Below are 15886 nucleotides of genomic sequence, written 5' to 3'. Positions count from 1 at the left end.
CGTCTCTGTGGTTCAAACAGATAAGATCAGTGCAGCTCCAAATAATCAACACTTTAAAGAAAAAAAAACATTTCTGCCATCAGCTTATGCACTTCGGATTAAAATAATATCTAACATTCAACCAGCACATTCAGGAGAGGGACAGGATTACCATGAAATGTTTCTATTTTTCTTAAACTGATTTGATCAATATGTGGTTCATTCAGAGTCTCATTTTAAACACAACATAGGAGATGATCTGTTTGGGTGGACCCTGTTGATGCTGGCAGGCGTCAGGAACCAGGAGGTCAAGTTCAAAGCCAAGACACAAGTCTTCTGAACTGGGGGACAGTTTCAGATCTGAAATATGTTGGTCCTGCTGAGGAAGAGCCTNACACACACACACACACACACACACACACACACACACACACACACACACACACACACATTTGCACAGCTATCCATTTGGGGACATTTGACTTCCATGACATTTCTACAGCCTAACCCTGACCACAAGGCTAACCTCACAGGTACCTACCTGACCCCAAAACTAACCTAAACTCAATTCACACCTTGGTCCTAACCGAACCCCCAACCCACCAAGGCATTTAACCCCCAAATGCACCAGTTGTCCCCAAATGTTGGCATTTTGTCTTACAAATGTCACCAGAAACAACCCCTCTCCACACACACACACACACGTTCATGTTGATCTGCCAGTCCAGTGTGTGTGTGTGCTGGTCCTGCGTCATGCTGAGCTGAGGCTGTCAAAACCACAGAACTTCCACCGTTTCTCCAGAGTGGCACCGACTCCGCTCAGCTCCTGTCTGAACATGCTGGGCAGACGCACCATGAGCCGCTCCAGCTCCACCGCCGACACCTGGAGGAGCACGCAGAACATCACAACACACACACAGGACCATTGGTGGACAAAGTACTCAATTCTAGTACTTGAGTAAAAGTATTGATACTCAGGGTCAAATCTATTCAACTACAAGTACAAGTTACTCCGTCAAAAATCTACTCATGTTAAAGTACTTGAAATGCATTCAAAAGTACATGCATTTAAAAGTMCTCAAGTATTCAAAAGTACAAATKAAATTTTCTYATATTAGTACATTGCTGTATTGTTTTCAGAGTGATTTTACAGAACCTTGTAACTTTCAGAAACCACCTGATGTATTGACACACAGAACCACTCTGATACAAATTCACCACCTGTAAAGACTTCAGCATAAAAATGGAATAAAGTGAGTGGTGAGTTCATAAATGCAGAAATGTAGTTTATCCGCAGTGAACACAGAAGACATTTAAGCTGATAGGAACTATTTGTCAGTGCTAAAATCTTAAAGATCGAGCTGAGATATAGTCATGGGTGCTCTGGTTTTTCTACTCTCTTCAATCGTCTCCATTGCTGAGTTCTGTTTGAAATGAAGGTGGAGCTCAGCTTGCGACTGTTAATGAAGATGGTGTAATTCCAAATCTATCTCAGATGTGAGCTACGATTGTGATTGGTTCCCCTTGTGAGGAACATAGTGTGTGGCCAACTGCACTTCAAGAAAGAAAAACAGCAACAGCTGATTACAAAACTATACGCTGAACCAAAAGTAACAAGTAACTAACAAGCTTCCTAGAAATGTAGTGGAGTAAAAGTACAATATTTGTCTTTGAAATGTAGTGGAGTGAAAGTCTAAGTACACCAAAAAATAATTACTCAAGTAAAGTAAAAATACACAAAAATGTACTTAAGAACAGTACTCAAGTACTGTCTGTACATACAGTCTGTATGTACTCCACTACTGTCTACCACTGCACAGGACAACTATAACCTGATAAAAAAAGAGCAGCTGTGGCTTAAGTGTTCAACTTCCTGCAAGTTTAAATCTCAAATACTCATTTGAGTATTTTAAAACCTCAGCATTAAGGTTTGAAGATGATCTGTCAGTTTTTATCAGTTCAGAGTGAAATCAGTCCTATTAGTGTCTGAGTAGAAGAAAACTATCTGATGGCAACAAACATATTGAAGCTCTTCATATAAAGACATCAGTAACCCTATAAAAATCCATAACTACAGGTCCATTTCTACTCTGTTAAAATTAAGTTTTAAAGTTTTGGTCATTTTTTTACCCATAGTTTTTCTTTGTACCCMCCTTGGTAACCAACTAAAATGTTCAGTAGATCATTTATACTATGGAAGAACACTTCTGAAATGAATATTTGCAAATTTGTGGCATACATATTCACAATATCCTCACATGTRCATTACTTTTATTATTTAAAAAACAATCTGCAGGAAACTGGATGTTTATATTGATGGCAAGTGCACGAGGATGCAGTGGTAACTGTTTCACATTTTATTACCTTATCACRCCAAATCACTACAAATAAGAAGGTAAAGAGGATGGATGGACGAATAGATTTTGTGATTTACAGTATTTAAATTGTTACAACACTTCTGTTTTACATGATAATGTTTAAAATTCAACTTTATTGAAAAAMCAACTAAGTAGTTTAGTACTAAGATGGGTATGGTTCAAAACAAACAACTAAAGCTTATATAACGGTTGGAGAAAAATGTTTTTTTCTTCTTAAAAAGGAACAAACTATCACAGATAAAGTTTGACAAGAACAAGCTGCAGCAGACAAACAAGAAAACACACAAACAAACAAACAAACAAACAAACAAACAAACAAACAAACAAACAAACAAACAAAAAATCTAGAAAATTACATATTTTGAACAAATAAAACCAAAGAGTATGGAGGACCAAAGCTGATGTAATTACAATTAAAAGCAGAAATATATAAATTGCCCAATAAATAAATAAATGCACTTAAAATGCTCTAAAATATATAATTGGAACTAAACTGGAAAACAAATATGAAGGTTAATTCAATTATAAAATGTGAGATGAAGTTCACCTTTTTAAAATTAATTGGTGCATTTTATGTGTATTCATTTATTTATTGGGCCACTTATATGTTTCKGCTTTTAATTTGAATTATGTCAGATTCGGTCCTCCATAAAAGAGAAGGTGTTTCTCTGTAAAGACCAGGGGTCGGATTCACAAAACTGGCGTACGCACAATTTGAGCCCAGAAACTTGCGTACRCCACTTTTTACGCCAAGGTTGTGATTTATAAAACCCAAACTTGAAGTGAAAATGTGCGGTGCCTCATGCCAGCTCTGACCCATGCGTACGCTCATTTTGGAGACATGAAACTGCGACACAGATGGTGAAGTGAAGAATTAGAGCCACACTGTGTAATGATCACTGTCAGATATTTAATTTCGCTTCATCAGACAGATTTTTATTCAACTTTATCATCAGCTTTCTTAACAGTAATTTGTATATTTCTGCTGCTGAGTCATGAGGACCTTTGAAATAAAAAAAACTKGAATCTTAAATAAAAGTTCCCGTGCGCAAATCCCTTCATCTGCTTCCTCCTCATGACCCTGACCCACAGACCACTCCCCGACAAGAACAGCAGGACAGCAACAGTCACGCTTTGGATACACGCGCAGGGCGCATCCACCTCGCCAGTGTGAATGTAATAAACCTTCACGTTTAAAGTCCGTGTTTGTCACGCACGCGCAGGGGGGTGAGATGCGTGTGTGTGTGTGTGTGCGTGTGCGTGGGGGGCGGGGGTGTCTGCTGCGGATAACAGAGCAGGCAGGAGGGGGAGAGGACGAGGAGAAGAGCGGTGGACTTATTTGTAATTTTATCTGACTTATTTAATTTTATTTTTATTGTTTTTAACATCCTGCAGGCTCTGGGAGAAAATTAATTTTAAACTGAGTTTTTTAAAATAAAAATCRTTAGATTACTCTAAAGCAAAATGAGGGAAAATCTGTGTCAATTACAGACATTCTGTTCACGTGARCAGCTGTCAGTCAGCACCTGTCATCCTCCAGACGCACGAAGGAGCGTGTCTGAGCCAATCACTTTTGTTGACGTTGATCAGCTGACTGATTTAAATACACCTTAACTTTCATGAGGTACTTTACATTGACTGTTTATGGTTGARTGTGGGCGTGTAGAGGGTAGAACCTGAGGCGGGACCTCGTGCGCAAACTCTGTCATGCGGCTGTGATTTATAAAGGAAAGATGCGCAGAAACATGCGTACGCACTGTTTTATAAATCTGAATTTTTTTGGCGTACGCCATTTCTGCCTTTTGGCCGTACGTTCACTTTTAGTATGGTTTCCACGCAATCCTTTATAAATGAGACCCCAGGAAAACAAACACAACATGTTGACTCAACCTGATCCCAGCAGTAAAGCACGGCAGTGGAGGGGTGATGGTTTGTGTTTGTTTTACATCCACATAACATTTCATTTTAAACAGAGAAACTCAGAACTCWAAATACTTGCGTCCTTTTTTACCTTTGAGTCTAGTCTCTGTACATAGGACCAGAGATACTCCAGATTGGCCCCGAACGGATGGACATGAAGAAAAGTTGATATAACACCTGAAGAGAAAAAAAAATCAAAACTCAAAAGGGTCACAGATCTGATTTTCTGCTGACACAAAAAGATGCTTCACTAACTGCTGAAGAAAAGTGTTTGATACCAAAGATAAAAAAGTGTGTGTTATATTACTAAACTTAAGATGGTTTCATTGTTCATCTTATTAGATTTTACTAAAGAATTGTGGTTTTTTTTTTTGTTATCTTCTTTTGCGTGCATTTTAATGARCATCACACTGCATATAAATACTGTGCAGAAGCAGAGTTTACCATCAATATTCTGTTTTTAAATTATTCTGAGCCAAGAGCCAAGAGATGGTGGGTGGGCARGGACGGGCTGTGGGGTGTGTGACATCAGCTGTGGATATTGGATGTAAAGTTTCAGGCTCCAGCAGAGCAGCCAGTCTGCATCCTCGTGAAGGACTGCACAATAAACAAATGGCTCTGCAGCCTCATAAAACATGCTGGCTAAAGCAGAAAGAGCTCTCAAGTTGATTACTTCTGAGAGGTCCTGCAGAAGTAAGCAGTCATGCAGAGGGTGGGGGTATGGGGGGAGGATGTGGGGGGAAGGGTTGGAAATAGAGTGGCATTCCCCGGAGGATTCGGCACAGCCAATATTTATTTCCTTGATTTATGTGGCGAAACGCTGGCAATTACAGACGGGCCTAATTCAATTCCTTCCACCGAGCCTGCTCACATGGAGCAGAGCCACTGGAGGAGAGATGAGGGCTGACGGAGGGGTGGGGGTGGTGGGGCAGGGTGGACTGTGGGGGATGGGAGTTAAATTTGTGCTCTCTCAGAAAGGCAAAATCACTTGTGTGTTTCTGTCACCTGAGTCACAGTTCAGGTGAAAGCTACAGCTTGAAATGAGTTCAGTACAGGAAAAAAAAAGCTAAATGCTAAGCTATTACTTTATAATTACCAGCAGAGACAGAAAAAAAAGGACTGACGCAGCAGGTCATGTACAACTTTACTATAAAAAATCCAAATACAGTCAAACTGTGATATATTTCTATTCAATCTGAAGTACAAAGAAAGTCCTATAAACCAATGTAGTTGTTGAATGTATCTGTCTCTTCAATAAAGTAAGATACATTTAAAACAAGCTACTAGGAACAGAAGCTCACAATGTGCTTTCTCCTCTTAAAAAGTAAAAAAAAAAAATTCTCTTTCAAAATGAACATTTCCTGATTAAAACATTATTAATCCTGTTTTTCTTTTGCTTAGGATCTGTATTTTACATGTACATAAACTTTATGACCTCAAAAGTAGTTTAGGTTTCTAGTTCAACATTTGCAGCTTCATGTTTTTCTTTTTCACCTCATGTTCCAACATTTCACAACTGTTTATTTTGTTTACTTTCTTCCCTTATTGAAACCCTTTTAATGATATTAATCTGATTTTTATTTGTAATATGTCAGTATTACTTAGAAATTAGGATGGTTACTAAATTATTGAACATGATGGAAATGAAGTGTGACAATTCTTTCATTTAGTTACCAACCCTGATTTTATTTTATTTTTTATTTTATTTTAACCCATCTTCTTCTCTAAAATCAGTTATTCTGTTTTACCTTATCCCCTGTAGATTCAATTTAACATCTGCCTCAAAGTCAATGACAATTCTTTTTAATGTAGTTACAGTACTATTTTCATTGTCAGTCATTATAATGTAAACCCTTTCTGCCCATAATCATTTTTGGCGTATCAACTGTAACTGCACTTGTCCATGTTTTAATGTGAAAATAATTCACGTTTATATTTCAAGAAACTGATAATAATTAAAATAAAAGTAAAAAAATTCCCTTTAATAGGGTGGTGCCCCTGAGTGTTAAATGAAAAGACTTATGAATTATTGATAACTCATAATTTACCTAAAATGTGTAGCCTTACAGTAATACATTTGATTTGATTGAGGAAAAAAGAAAGTAGCAGCAGTTGACAGAGATGAAGACAGAAAGCAGCGTCTCTTCTTTTTGTTTTAGGATTTGTTGTTTTTGGGGATTGAGAGGGGGTTGGTGGCACTAAGTGAGATAAATGTGCTGCTGTTTCTCCTGCTTTTTCTTTTACTGTGGACCCAGCAGCACAAAAACTAAAACTCACATTGCTCTGTGGTTCTCTCAGTACTGCTGCTGACTTTTAAAAGAAACAAAAGTCAGTCCAGATGATGTGTGAGGAGAGCAAACTGAGCTTCAGGTCCATGTGTCAGAGCTCAGACATCATCAGTCCCCTGAGCACAACACAGCACTGTGCTGCAGGTGGATGATGTGATCGCTTTACCTGTCTGAGCTGTGGTTAAACAATTTCAGATCATCTACAATTACAGGATGTAAAAAAAACAGTGCTTTTTTTCTGTTTATCTTTTGTTTCAGTGGTTTTTGTTTTGTTATGTAAAGCTTATTTTTCTGTTTCCTGTTATGGTCAGGGCTTTTCCACGGTTCTGCCCCGCCCATTCACACCTGCTTCCAGGAAGTACGACCTGGCTGCAGAACGTTGTTACGTATTATAACCCCAGATTCTATGAGTGCAAGCGCAGGCCTCTATCGCTGACTGGTATCCCTCGCATTCTGAAGAACCAATAGTCAACGCCCACCTACCGTGGGCCCTATCTATGGTCCCATAAATACCAGCGGGACCGTAGATCTACTCCCTGTAGCTTTTGTCTTCAGCTATGGGAGACGGTGAGGCCCCGAACTTAGAGGGCTGCGCTTACATTCATAGAATCTGGGGTTACAATACGTAACCAACGTTCTATTTCCTGTAAACTCTGCCCTCTAAGGCTATCGCTGATGGGTATAGAGGGGGAGCCCGATGTAGTCAGCGCCTCACCAGCTCTAACAGACTCGTGAAGCTTCYGCCCAACATCCCTGTGATGTTTCTGCATGAAGCAGGAGGCAATTGAATAACGGCAGATTCATATGAATGAATCAATACAATTGCCCAAACCAACACAGTGAACGCATCCCTGTGTGAACATCCGTTTCCATCACATGATCCAAATAATGTGAACAACAAGGCCACCGTATGTGCAGTATTACTACAGCACACAATAATTTGTCTAATAATTTAGACAAAATTCACAACTCTGACAAAGTCCTGTGAAAGGAGTAATGGTGCGTTCACACCGAACGCGATTTCAGCATCAGGAGCAGCAGGTTTACATACAAAGTCTATGGTGGACGCGCTTCAAGCAACGTCGGGAAGTTCTGCGGCGCYTCAAGCGCGATTAGAGCAGCGCGATTTGAACGATTTGAACGATCTGAGCGTTTGACGCGCTGAGGCACAAATCTCTGAAGTTAGAAAATCTGAACTTTTGCAGCTCGACGCGCAGCGTCAACCAATCAAAGAGACTCCACTGTGTGACATAGCGACATATTTCCCGACGGGACAGTTTACTGAATGATGTCCACTAACCTGAAACAGACGGAGAGGAGCTCTTTAGCTGAAATCAAGTGCCTGCAGTCGGTGTCCTGACAGAGATATCTGCACCTATGCGTGACAGCGACTCATCAGACTGGATAAATAGTCCTGAAAGTGAGCTGTGAGCCTCTACTCTGAATTATCTGGTGAATTAATTATGAATTAATTATCTGATGAACGTGACATGCTCTTGTTCTCTGTAAATAAAGCACAGCCACTTCCTTGTCCGACATTAAACAGAGCCCGACAGAGGAGGGAGGGGCGGGGAGGCTCTGCCGTGCAGCGCTTCCAGAGCTGACCTGCGTCTGACCTCAAAGTGCACAAGCTTCAAACTTCAGCGTTGGCTGCGATTTTGAAGCTGAAATCGCGTTCGGTGTGAACGCAGCATAAGGCAGAGAAGAACTCGAAACATCACACAGATAAAAACAGATGAAAGGACAAGGGGAAGTGTCTTCAGTCGGAGGCTTCTTCAACTTCGCTGTAATACAGACCACTACAGAAGATCTTTCCTGCCCACAGCCATCAGCATCTACAATAATTTTTTAGTTAAATGAGTTACAACAGCACCTAATTTCCCTCTGGGATCAATAAAGTATTTTTGAATTTGAATTTGAATTTGAATGACCAGGAAGATGCAGAGCAGACATCCTGAATCGACATTCCACTGTACAGCTGATGAAACATCTGGAGGCTGCAGACCCGATGACTTGTAAGCCTGTGAGATAGCCTCGCAAACCAAATGTAACAATCTCTGAGAAAATAGAGACTGGCCTGCAGACTGTTCTCTGCAATGAACAAGCAGACACTGAGAGCACCTTATACCTGCTGTGCACGTCACATAACACGAGATTGTGCATATGGGGCACAGAAGGTGAGAAGTGGCTTCCTCTTCAGAATTGTGATGGAAAGACAGAACCCACCTAGAATAATGACTCTGGAATTGTAAGCTTGTGAAGCTATTAGGTGAAAAAAAAAAAACGGGTTAGGGCGCAGTGCTGCTGAACTGCCATCCTCTCATATCCTGAGACACGAAGGGGACACTGACAGAGCTGACAGCTCACTGACTCTCTTTGCAGATGTTAGCGCTAACAGCAGTGCCATTTTTTTTATTTTTTGTGATAGAAACTTGAGTGAGACCTGATCTAAGACTCAAAAGGAGCTTAGTCAGGGCGTGTAGCACCAGTGTTAAATTCCACTGTGGCATGAGATTGCGTATGACGGGTCTGTGCCTGCGCACGCCTTTCAGAAAACTGTTTATTTTTTTTTTCATTTTGTCACTGAATGCTTTATTCAGTCATTCAGACAATAGAACATGTAGTTAACCTTTCTAAACAGTTAAACACTCAGTTTAGTTTGGCCAGTTTTTCCTCTGTGATCTCCTCAATTCGGACTACGAGGCTCTCAATCAAGTCGAACGTCAACAAGGTGCTCTGCAGCACCTCTGGAGACATTTCAGACATGTTTTCATGCTTCACTGTAGTGAGTTTGACTGATCTGATGGATCTAGTAGCATCTTTGGTTTCTCTAGCTTTCAGCTTTTGCTCGTCCTTCAGTKATTTCAGTTCGGCATAATAATACACTCTCGACATGCTGAGACACACTCGCAGAGTTTTTAGGTAGGAGTCTTTGATGCTGCTCAGCTCCTCCCACATATCAGCACAGCTCCTCAGTTCTTTGTCTCGGAGAAGTAAAAAGCACAAGAGATTCAGGCTCTCCATGATTTTGTCCATGTCAGTRAGCAGGTCTGTCTCAGCAGCTTGTGGTAAATGCAGAACCACTTGAAGCAGAGGCAGTAATTTAACACCCAAGAACCATTTATTTGCATTTCCCTCCTTCATAAAAAGTTGGATTTGACTCCTGATGTTCTTGACTATGCAACTCTCTACACCTGCATGGTTGCTGGTTTTTAACATGCACCTGAAGAATTTGTGCTTTGCTTCAGCGTCTAGTTTGTTGATGAGCAGCTGAAAAACCTGAAGTCCTGATTCTCTTAATGTTGGATTGGACAGTCAGTAAGGACTTGCCGCAGTCTATGTGGAGCGTTATAGAAACTCTTCAGCTCCAGAAGACCCACTGGAAGGCTGTTGTCCTCTACCCTCTCCAAACTCTTTGAAAATAGTGCCAATCCTTTGAGAAAACTGTTTCACCAGCGGGTGATTAAAACCCGTCCTGTCTCCGAAACCCTCATAGCAGGAGGAAATCGCCACAGCATAGGTCTAGACGGTGCTGAAGGCTAACCCTCTGTCCCTCAACATCTGTAGAAATGACAGAATGCAGGACAAGGGACATGAAACTGGGTCTGCATTTTTCTCTGCATACCAGTGCTGGAAGGATGACCACTTGCCTGTGTAGGATGAACCGCGGATGTTGCGCACGCATCCTGGATGATGCGCACCACATCAGCAGATAATCCCAGGTTCACTAAGCATTCCAGTTCAGTGGTCAGGCCCAGAGGAGCTGGTCCAACACAGGGAAGCTCCTGATTGCTCCTCCTGCCAGCAGGAGTGTCCTTTCGCCATTGTTACAGAAGACCTGACAGCAACGACTGGAGGATTGGGAACTGGGCATAATTATGGTCGTGTGCAGGGTCCGCTGGACATAATGGCTGTTCAGCACACCAGGAATGTAGATAACTCTGATTGAGCACAAGTGAGTGTGTGCTCAGAGGAGAAGCTGTCTGGCTGTGTCCAGCAAATGACGGAAGCGCACCCCCCCCCCCCCACTGGCGGTTTAAGTAAGTCACTGCCACTTTGTTATCCGTGTGAACCAGAACACGCTGGTGCCAGACTAAGTGGGCAAAATGCACAAGCACTTTCCACACCGTCAGGAGTTCCAGAACATTTATGTGGGGAACTGCGTGGGTTGGCCAGAGGCCTCCCACAGTCTGAGACAGAYATGTCCCCCCACCCACCCCCACCCCACCCCGACAAGTTGGTGAAGACCGGCACCTGATGTGTCACTCTGCTCAGAGGTACACCTACTGACAGTGTGTGCATTTTTTTCCCGTGACTTAAATCCACCTCTACTGAAGAGGGAATCAACACGATCCTGTGTCTATGGCGTATCGGATCGATCTTTAGCCGAGCGAACCATCGTTGCAGACGTCTCATGTGCAACAACCCGAGCGGGACCACCGCATGAGCTGCTGACATTCACGCCTAAGGAGWGCATGATAATCAGGGCTGTCACTGATCAGCAGAGTCTGACATGAGATAACAATGTCAGCAGAAACCCTTTCCTGGATTGAAACAGCCGCACTGTCATGGTGACAGAGTCCACGTCCACACCCAGATATATGATGTGTCTGGCTGGGACGAGAGAACTCTTTTCCAGTTTATGGAGAAGCCCAACATACTCAAGTGTGCTGTAAGTTTCTCTGTCTGCGACGCCGCTTCCTGTCTGGATGATGCCAACAGGAGCAAGTCATCCAGATAAAACAGGATTCTCAGTCCTGTTGAGCGCAAAGGCTGTAGAACCGTTTCCAACATTGGAGCATCTGTTTGGTTGTCAACATGTGAAAGGTCTTTTCACTATGTACTTGTAGAAGAGAAAGTGATCCAAGATTGGTCTCATTGCTCCTGATTTCTTGGGGACAGGGAAATACCGGGAATAAAAACCCTCGTATTCCTCCCCACTGGGAGGGAACCTTGGTAATACCTTTCTTGGTCAAGAGCTCCTGTAGCTCTGCCTGAAGGGCGAGATTCTGCTGGAGGGAAGACAGACAGGTCTCCAGGATCCCGCAGAACCGGGGAGGCACAGTTGCAAATTGCAGCCTGTAACCCGTGCTGATCCGGCTTTTCATCCATTTGTCCATTTGACAAACATGTTCCCAAACCATGCCGCTCTCTGAAAAAGCTTGCGCATGCGCCAGTTGTTGAGCGGCTGTTATAGCAACCAAAACATCCAGAGCCTTCGCCGCCATCACGTTTCTTCATGTGACCCATGGGAAGCTCTGCTCGAAAGGGCTGCACGTAAGCTCCAAGGAGCCCTGTGTACAACCGTTCTGTTGAACGTGGCCCAAGAAGGATTACTTCAGGGTCCATCCATGAGCTCGGGCCAAGCTCGCTCCAGTAGCACCATGTGCTACGCTAAACACACCACTATGATTGGCGGGTCCAGGCTGGAGTGGGGAGGGGCTAACGCACCTCCCCTTGTGACATGGCTCATGCCGCCTGTCCTCCTCTAGATCCGCCATTTCATGGCGGAATGAGGAGAAGGAGGTGTGTGTGTGTTTGCTAACCACAAGGGGCGGACGAACAGCACAGGCATCCAAAACGGTCAATTTTGCTAAGCACAACTTGCCGTCAGCACCTTTCCGAGCCGCCGTGATGCAGGGGAGGAGCTGCAGTGACCGTGTGGAGAAGGAGCACGCAGCAGATAACAAAGATGAATAAAAAACAGTCTCATCCAACCTGACTCCACCACTGGGGGCGCGGGGGGGGGGGGGGGGGGTAGTACCGTGACAGTGACTAAAGGTCCAGCCACCAAAGGTGGGGAAATGAAGATAAAAGCCATTCTCATCTAGCCGGACTCAACCTGGGGATGGAAGGCTGCGCGCTGTCAGCAGAGCAGCTTAAAACCGTGAGATGACGGTGCTTTCCTTTCATCACTATTTAAAAACAATCGTCTCACTCTGTGCGGAAGGTGTGTGTGTGCTGCCACCGGCCTCCGCACCGCAGCGAGCTGCATCGCATCGACTACAGATAAGGGAGTCTGTGAAGACATTACTGCTGTGGTACCAAAACATCCTCCGAAGTAATCGGACCCTCCAGTAAAAATCTCCCATCTGTCTTCAGCTAGAGATAAAGATAACAGATCCACACTTAATGTCAAAACAGTGTCTGCCAGATAAGAATGCAGATCACACCACAGCTGTAGCGCAACTCTAGATWAGCAGATTCTGGCAGGAGAATCATTCTTGGCAAAGCTCATTAAGCCACTGCTGACTTAATGACACACTGCTGGAAGAATGAATTCACGGTGAATTTCACCATGAATTACCCTTCTGGGAAAGTGCAATCCTGCACCTCCTACTGTAGGGGTTGATCCGCATCCTTGGACAGTGTCAGAGCGGGTGCACCAGTAGCTCTTGGAGTTTAAACGAAAGTTCAGCTCTGGAAGACTAATAATCTCACCTGCGCCTGCCGACCTCTACATCTCAAGCTCACCTGTGTCCAATCGTCGCAAACCCAGCCACATCCAATCAGCTCCTGTCTGCCAGTGAATAAAAGCCAGTCGTCTCAGTTGCCCTGTCTGCGTGCCAGCTGACAGTCGGGTTTACTCACTTTCCAAATCGTCGCAGAAGCAGGCCAGCATCTACTCATCTGTTTTCACACAACGGTCTTCATCTACCAGCACACACAGGTATCCTAGCAGCTGGCCTTCATCAATCAGCACACACAGACATCCTAGCAGCCGGCCTTCATCCACCAGCTTTCTCCATTAATTTTAACAGATAGTCTTCATTCACCAGCTGGCAGTCCCACATTCATTCTGCATTCATCTGGTTACATGCATCTTCATCTTAAATCTCAGCCTCTCTTTTGGGGTGAAATAACTAAGCCCTCATCCATTTATTACTCCTACTTGTTGGCCAGCCCTATTACGTGTCGTCGTTCTCATCATCACCTAAGCTGTCATTCAGGACCTGCTCATTTAATGCGGGTTCAAACTCCACTCGGCTTTGGCCTCTTTTTGGGGGAAGAAATCTCATACCCCTAACTTAAAGCATCTCTCATGAGATTACAGCTTCATTCAGCGCTCTCGTCCTCTGTCGGGGTCCGAGCGCCAAACTCTAATGCCATTTATGTCAATAACATGTTGGTCTAATCATGTCAATAAACCTCCTAATTTCAGTCTGTCTCGTGTGATGGTGCGTTCAYACCGAACGCGATTTCAGCGTCAGGAGCAGCAGGTTTACATGCAAAGTCTATGGTGGACGCGCTTCAAGCARCGTCGGGAAGTGCTGTGGCGCCTCAAGCGCGATTAGAGCAGCGCGATTTGAACAATTTGAACRATCTGGGTGTTCGACGCGCTGAGGCGCAAATCGCTGAAGTTAGAAAATCTGAACTTTTGCAGCTCGACGTGCAGCATCAACCAATCAGAGAGACTCCACTGTGTGACATAGTGACATATTTCCCGACGGGACAGTTTACTGAATGATGTCCACTAACCTGAAACAGACGGAGRGGAGCTCTTTAGCTGAAATCCAGTGCCTGCAGTCTGTGTCCTGATCCACAGCAATGCGTGGCAGCGACTCATCAGACTGGAAAAATAGTCCTGAAAGCGAGCTGTGAGCCTCTACTCTGAATTATCTGGTGAATTAATTTTGAATTAATTATCTGATGAACGTGACATGCTCTTGCTCTCTGTAAATAAAGCAAAGCCACTTCCTCGTCCAACATTAAACAGAGCCTGAYGATTTTGAAGCTGAAATCGCGTTCGGTGTGAACGCAGCATGAGTCTTTCCAGGTTGAACTAGCATGTTAACTAGCACCTCTGTGGCTATGAGTGAAGCTTGCACCGTCTGAATGGTCTGAGCAAGCTACTAGCACATTCCTGGCCAGGAGCAAAGCATACACTGACATCTGGATGCCTTAAGCCCACTTACTAACACATCCGTGGCTAGGAGCGAAGCACCCAAATGCTCCGTTCAACTAGCACCTCTGTGGCTAGAAGCGACACTAAGCATTAAAAGGCAGCACAACTGTCTCCAGCTTCTCCACTGAGAAGCGGGAGCAGAAAAGCTTGCCGAATGTCGGGGGGAATTCACTCGTATMCTGTCTAGCATGAGCGGAATTCCTCCAAGTCCAGTGTAGTTTACTGAAGGACACCAGCACCGGGCTTTAGCTGTTCCTCCGCCTTTAGGCGGGAGACTAGCTAGCCTTCGGTATTCCTCCTCAGAGGAAGATAGCTGGGGTATAGGCTCAGACCATGTCAGAGATGAGTTAACTGCATGGATGGGGACTCCTCTGAGTCCACGTAGCATGCACAAAGACGTCCAGTGCCTAGCTTAGCATAATACTCCGCCACGGGGAACAYCCCTAGGCGGGAGAATTAGCTAGCCTTGGTCTCCCCTCTCCGAGGAAGGTGACGGGAGTAAACGGGTCAGGCCGGGGTAAACCGAACCCCGAACAGCCCAATAATGATGGTACGCAGATCATAGCTTGATGGTGCTGGACATGAGCTCCAACGATTAATAAAAGAAGATAGCACTTACATGTACTTACATGTCTTCTATGGTTACATTCAAAGGCTGAAGAGAAAAAGGGAGTGGATCTACGGTCCCACTCGTATTTCTGGGACAGTAGGTGGGGCCCACCGTAGAAGGGCGTTGACTATTGGTTCTTCAGAATGCGAAGGATACCCATCAGCGATAGGCTTAGAGGGCAGAGCTTACACAAAATAGAACACAGAAAGGGGCCGGTTAAGTGTCAGACCAATGCCAATTTGGAAATATGAATATTAATATTAATTAATAATAATTTGTGGGTGTACGTTTTGGTCTTATTTCATTCATTTTAAAAACAGATACTGAYAAACGTAAACCAAATGGTTGCTCTACTTTTATGCTATGCTCCAAAAATGAAAGAACAGTCCATCTTTTCATTTTTGTCAAACCAAAAGTTGTGCTGTTAAAAGTACGAGAAGCTCCAGGAAACACTCTGAATCATCTGTGAAACACAAACTATCAGCTGACACAAATTAAATAAATGTCAAATTAGTCCGCTAGCATTCATTTATTGCGACTGCCTGGTTAGCTAGTTATAAAGTAAAATGTGTTTATTCATCCAACCATTTATCAGGCCATTTAACATGGAGATAGAGATGTTTATAAAAGAAAAGAAATTAGCTAGACTAGATATATTAATAAAAATATACAGTCTGCAATTAGCCAAAGAAATGCAGTAGTTAGTAGTTAGCTAGTGTTAATTAATTAATTAATTGATTTACTTATTTACTTACAGGCAGCTGCCTGCTGTTTGATCCACATAACAAACTGTAGTCTTGTATCT

At 43.5% G+C, this 15886-nt stretch overlaps 1 protein-coding gene across 4 annotated transcripts in view; it reads right to left on the bottom strand.

Moving 5' to 3' along the window:
* Positions 1 to 595: 595 nt before the first annotated feature.
* enox1 (ecto-NOX disulfide-thiol exchanger 1) overlaps positions 596 to 15886 on the bottom strand; it is a 69004-nt gene continuing 53713 nt past the window's right edge. For 3 of the 4 annotated variants that reach the window (XM_014030430.1, XM_014030431.1, XM_014030433.1), the window contains 2 exons: positions 4369 to 4454; positions 596 to 862 (listed from right to left, as the gene is read on the bottom strand). In XM_014030430.1, coding sequence (XP_013885884.1) covers positions 731 to 862; positions 4369 to 4454 — 218 coding nt within the window. In that variant the 3' untranslated portion in view covers positions 596 to 730. The remainder of the gene's footprint in view (positions 863 to 4368; positions 4455 to 15886) is intronic. The other variant, XM_014030434.1, reaches the window with a different exon arrangement.

Source organism: Austrofundulus limnaeus, unplaced genomic scaffold (assembly GCF_001266775.1).
Source record: "Austrofundulus limnaeus strain Quisiro unplaced genomic scaffold, Austrofundulus_limnaeus-1.0 Scaffold1059, whole genome shotgun sequence".
Classification (NCBI taxonomy): Eukaryota; Metazoa; Chordata; class Actinopteri; order Cyprinodontiformes; family Rivulidae; genus Austrofundulus; species Austrofundulus limnaeus.
Note: the sequence above shows the minus strand (reverse complement) of the source record. Positions and strands in the feature narration are given on the sequence as shown.